This window comes from Pteronotus mesoamericanus, unplaced genomic scaffold (genome assembly GCF_021234165.1).
Source record: "Pteronotus mesoamericanus isolate MK-2021 breed Mesoamerican mustached bat unplaced genomic scaffold, CSHL_Meso_final scaffold_705, whole genome shotgun sequence".
NCBI lineage: Eukaryota > Metazoa > Chordata > Mammalia > Chiroptera > Mormoopidae > Pteronotus > Pteronotus mesoamericanus.
The window spans coordinates 16,118,009-16,123,275 of NW_026555326.1; the positions used below are offsets into that span (position 1 = coordinate 16,118,009).

Consider the following 5,267-nt stretch of genomic DNA (forward strand, 5'->3'; position numbering starts at 1 on the left):
ATCAAAATACCTTAGGGCTATCATAAAGACAGACATATAGACAAATAAAATAAAAGAGAACCCAAAATAAATAACCACACATACAATTAATGATATTGACAATGGTATCAAGACCATTCAATGAAGAAAAGACCATCTTTTCAACAAGTGGTGCTGGAAAAACTGGATATCCACATGCAAAAGAAGTTGGGACCTTTTTTTATACCATATCTAAAAGTTAACTCAAAATGGACAAGATCTAAACATAGCACCTAAAACTACAAAAGTTTTGAAAAAACACAGTGGAGAGCCTTCATGGCATTGTATTTAGCAATGATTTCTAGACTGTAACATCAAAATACAGGAACTAAAGAAAAAAATAGATAAGCAGGCCAAATCAAAATTCAAATCTTCTGTGTATGAAAGGACACCATTGAAAGACAACCTCAGTTCCTGCCTTAGTGGGACTTTTAATTTAGCAAGGCAGGCAGTCCTCAGACAAGTGTGATGCGTGCTCTGAGAGGGACACCGCAGAACTGCATTGCAGAGGATGTAAAACCGCAAAAATCCTCAGGGAGAGCCACAAAGCAGTGCATCCATGGACAAGCTGGACATGTGTTCTCTCTCATCCTTTTGTTATAGCCCCTGGGGCCAGACTTGAGCCATTAAGGAAATGATTCTTATGTAACTCTTTTGATTTGAAGTTTCAAATTTCATTTTTCCTTAAGAAAAATGGAGTAATGAAAATGTTTGTGAGCTGGTGGTGACAGTGGTTTTGTCTAGCTTTATTTCTTTTCTGAGAATTTCAGGACACCCCTATAACCAAGGGTATTCTCCACATTATGAAACCAGTCCAAGGGTTACTGACTTAAAAGTTTGAACTTTGGTGGGAGGTAGATGCTAATTAAAATCAAAGTAATGAGATAGCCATAGAAAACTGGATACACACAAAAAGTATCTAGATAATACCAGACCTGCCTTAGCCGTGACCAGTGTGGCTCATTTGGTTGGTCATCATCCCACAAAGCAAAGCGTTGCTGGTTTGATTCCCAGTCAGGGCACATGCCTGCCTGGGTTGCAGGTTTGGTCCCTTGTCAAGGCGTGTAGGAAAGGCAACCAATCAATATTTCTCTTTCTCTTTCTCCCTCCTTTCCCCTCTCTCCAAAAATAAATGAATAAAATCTTTCAAAACAAACAAACAAAAAAAAACCCAACTCAGAACTGTTTTAAAAAGAAAAGAAAGAAAATTCCTACATTTCCCTTATTTCAGTTTAACTTATGCCTTTTTGTGTTCACCTTAGAACAGAACACATGCTGGTCACCTTTTGCATTTTACGTCATCAAATGTTAGTGGTTTGCTTCTTCTGTCATCCTTTTCTGCTTTAAGACGCTATGGAATTTGACTACCTGCCAGATTTCTGGAACCAAAACTGGCCCTAATGGAGCCTTTACCTAGAGACTTAAAAAGGAGCGAGACCAGAAACCAGCAAGTCACCTCAGGCCACACTTCCAAACAAGAATATAGCCAGTTCATATACTATGGAGGCTTCAGTGGAGCGAGGTATTCTTTGGACTTTGGAGGAACTCCAGTAAGCCCACTGTCATCACAACTGAGCACCCATTTTTTGTCCATGTAAGCCACTAAATGGTCCAAAAATCACCTGGAATAAGGGGCTTGGGATGTGGGTAACTACTAATTAGAGGGAAAAAAAAATTGAATACGTATTTTCAAAACCAAAAGTTGATACAAAGAGCTGGGTGCTGCCCTGACTGGAGCGGCTCAGGTAGTTCGGTGTCATCTCACAAACCAAAAGATTATGGGTTCAATTCCAGATCAGGGCACATGCCCGGGTTGTGGGCCAGGTTCCTGGTTGGTGGCTTGTGAGAGGCAACAGATTGTTTCTCTCCCTCCCTTCCCTCTCTCTAAAAATAAAGAAAATCTGGGGGAAAAAAAAAAACAAAAAAAAGAGCTGGGTGCCTCTAACATACCAAATTCTTGATCCTTCCCTTTCCAGGCTGTCATGATCTAATAAAATATTTTGGGTTTTTTTCAATGTTTAAAATTTCATGCATTGGTTCAAATCAACTCAGGGAATTTAAGAAACAAAATAGATTTCATTTCCTGTTGAATAAAAAACTGAAATTCACTTTGTGCAGGAAGGTCTACCAAAGCAGTGGTTTTAGGTTAACCCGTTTGACTCCAGACACTGCTTTCAGCTCCTAACCCAATCCTGCTGAAAAGCCAACCAACCCCTGGAATTTAGTTTCACTCCCACCATCAGAACTTTTCTGGGGCTTACGCCGTGGGCAACAGCATTTGTTAATAAAACTTTCAAAAGATTTGTCCAAAGTCCTATTGAGTGAGTAATACACCGGAGATACCATACACCCCAGGGCATACACAACTGTATGATTCCTTTTTAAATTCTGCGTTTGAAGACTCAGATCTACCATTGCCGGCTGCGGCATCGGGTAAATCACTACAACCCAAACCTCGGTTTATCTATAATATTGGTCAATAATGCGTGCCATGTGGTGCTGCTAATGAAAAATACAGTGTAAGATTCACTGTTGGTTTCATGTGGGACTTTTGATAAAGACCCAAAATGGACAGGAGAAATTCTGACTCCTCGCTGAGGGTGTCTTGAAGTGGCCCCCCATACCTACCTCCCACACCCCCTCTTTTCCTTAAATTTGTGCGTCAGGGCACGCTGACCTAACACAATTCTACCACGACACGATGCAACGTGGCTCAATTCCACCTCTAGGGGTTTGGATCGCCAGCCAGAACGCCAGTAGGATCCTTAAGGACCTCATCAACATGGCTGCTGGAAGTGGCTTGCAGGAAGAGGAAAAGTGTGGCACTGAAGGATCACTTCCGCTTCCGTTGGAGCAGGCACTTTCAGTTCTGCTACCGTGACTAAGATGGAAGGTGTTTGGGACTTTCGGTCCGAACTCTGGGCCGGGGGTCCGGCCCCTGGGCAGTTTTATCGCATTCCACCCACTCCTGGCTCCTTCCTGGACCCGGCGTCGGCGCTCCACGGGGGTCCGATTACGCGCACCCAGTAAGCTCTGGGCGTCTCAGCCTGCGGAGGGGGAGGGCCTGTGGGGCCTGGTTCGCCCGGCTGTTTCCAGTTGTGAGAGAGCTGGGGAAGGCGAGGGGCAGCTTGGGGCGCAGAGCCCCGGGGAGTGAAAGGAGCCGTGGAAAATCCGAATCGGAACTCACTGCGCAGGAAGACTCAGGCTCTCTCCCCCTAGCCGCTTCTCCAGACCTCCCTCCCTCTCTCTCCAGGAACCCCATGGTGACGGGGACTTCGGTCCTGGGCGTGAAATTCGAAGGCGGAGTGGTGATTGCAGCAGACATGCTGGGTTCCTACGGTTCCTTGGCCCGTTTCCGCAACATCTCTCGCATTATGCGGGTCAACAACAGTACCATGCTGGGTGCTTCCGGAGACTACGCTGATTTCCAATACTTGAAGCAAGTTCTCGGCCAGATGGTGTAAGTCATCTAGAGAATAGGTCGTAGTTCCCACGTAGGGAAGGGAATCTGCTCGTTTTTATTCTGTTAAGAAGTTGTAAGATGGACACACTTGAGGCTGCAGAGGAAGACGGAAAATTGTTGGGGCTGGAACACGTGGGAGTGTTTGCAATAAAGTTTTTGGCGTTAGGGAGTGTAAAATGGGGGAGATTGTGGTAACACCCTTGGGGCTGGGGGTGAATGTAGATAATGACTTTCATACTCTCAAAATTTCTTTTTCAGGATTGATGAGGAGTTGTTGGGAGATGGGCACAGCTATAGTCCTAGAGCTATTCATTCATGGCTGACCAGGGCCATGTACAGCCGCCGCTCCAAGATGAACCCCCTATGGAACACCGTGGTCATTGGAGGCTATGCTGATGGAGAGAGGTTGATTTAAATACAAGTAACATTTCCTTGACAACCTAACCTGTAGTGCCTGTGTAGTGTATCTTTCCCTCTGAGTAAATCCCAGTTCTTAGACCCCATAGGCCTATCCTTCAGCTAAGATACGGAAACCTAAATGAGTTCTTTGACCTATTGTGTCCTGTTAGCTTCCTCGGTTATGTGGACATGCTCGGTGTAGCCTATGAAGCCCCTTCGCTGGCCACTGGTTATGGTGCATACTTGGCTCAGGTAAGTAGTGAGTTCAGAGATCAGGGAGAGAAGACACAGGCAATAGGGGTTAGTGGTTGTGTGCTTGTTTTTCCTTTATAATTATGACACAAGGAACAGGCTAGGATCCCTATTACTGGGCAGATGATTCTTTTTGTAGTCCAGAGGTTATGGGTGTGGCACTTACATTCCAATGACAGGGCATGTCCAGGAGTCAGTAGACAATGTGCAGAGAGAGGACACCCTAGAACTTCCCCTTCAGGTGGGTCTTAACACAAGTAAGCAGAGTGTATTCTGGTGAGACAGTGGGTGGAATGTCATTCCCTTATTTGTGTATTACACCATCGATTTTGGACAAATATCCCTGGTATACTGCCCCTGATATCTCCCATGTTTTCCCTAACTCCCCTAGCCTCTGCTTCGAGAAGTTCTGGAGAAGCAGCCAGTGCTGAGCCAGACTGAGGCCCGAGAGCTAGTGGAACGTTGCATGCGAGTCCTGTACTATCGAGATGCCCGTTCTTACAACCGGGTGAGAAGAGTGAATAATAAAGGTGATGGGGATCTAACTGGCAAGTTTTGAATACTTGCCAATGCCTGGGATCTCTGTGCTTTGAAGAACAGTCTGCCCTATTTCCCTGGCTCCTTTTTTCATGTTAGGAAAAGACCTTACTTGACCTTTGATAAGCTCCAGAAACTTCTTTCATGTGGGGGTAGACGTTTTCATTGAGAGCTCTTTCTTTCAGTTTCAAATTGCCACTGTGACTGAAAAAGGTGTTGAAATAGAAGGACCACTGTCTGCAGAGACGAACTGGGATATTGCCCACATGATCAGGTAATTGAAATTAAAATTACAGTAGAAAAATGTGACAGAAGAGTTGATGGCCCCTTGGCTTGCACAAAGCTAGTGTTTTGATTTTCCCTTGAATCTCAACTCAAAAATTCTCTGCGTGTAATGCGTTTTGGCTGGATAGAACTGCCTTTGGGAGATTCCTCTCCTTGTGGGCTCACAATTTTATTATGCTATCTTCCTTTTTAGTGGCTTTGAATGAAATACAGACGCATTATCCAGAACTGAAGTTGTACCCTTCTTCCAACTTTGAACTTGGACGGTTCAAAGGTAGACTTTTCTTTTGTAAAATAAATCTTTTGAAACACT

At 44.6% G+C, this 5,267-nt stretch overlaps 1 protein-coding gene across 1 annotated transcript; it reads left to right on the forward strand.

Annotated features, from left to right (window-relative positions):
• Positions 1 to 2,866: 2,866 nt before the first annotated feature.
• On the forward strand, positions 2,867 to 5,267 carry PSMB4 (proteasome 20S subunit beta 4). The gene is made up of 7 exons (XM_054563338.1): positions 2,867 to 3,044; positions 3,272 to 3,478; positions 3,740 to 3,886; positions 4,051 to 4,132; positions 4,524 to 4,640; positions 4,855 to 4,943; positions 5,148 to 5,267. The coding sequence occupies exons 1-7, from the start codon at positions 2,905 to 2,907 to the stop codon at positions 5,158 to 5,160; spliced, it is 795 nt and encodes a 264-aa protein (XP_054419313.1). The 5' UTR covers positions 2,867 to 2,904; the 3' UTR covers positions 5,161 to 5,267.

Bases quoted from the DNA above. Each gene is read 5' to 3' on its own strand.
- PSMB4 (XM_054563338.1), top strand. From the start codon at position 2,905: ATGGAAGGTGTTTGGGACTTTCGGTCCGAACTCTGGGCCGGGGGTCCG. The intron at 3,887-4,050 runs GTTGATTTAAAT...GTGTCCTGTTAG, and splicing joins GGCTATGCTGATGGAGAGAG to CTTCCTCGGTTATGTGGACA. The intron at 4,641-4,854 runs GTGAGAAGAGTG...TCTTTCTTTCAG, and splicing joins ATGCCCGTTCTTACAACCGG to TTTCAAATTGCCACTGTGAC.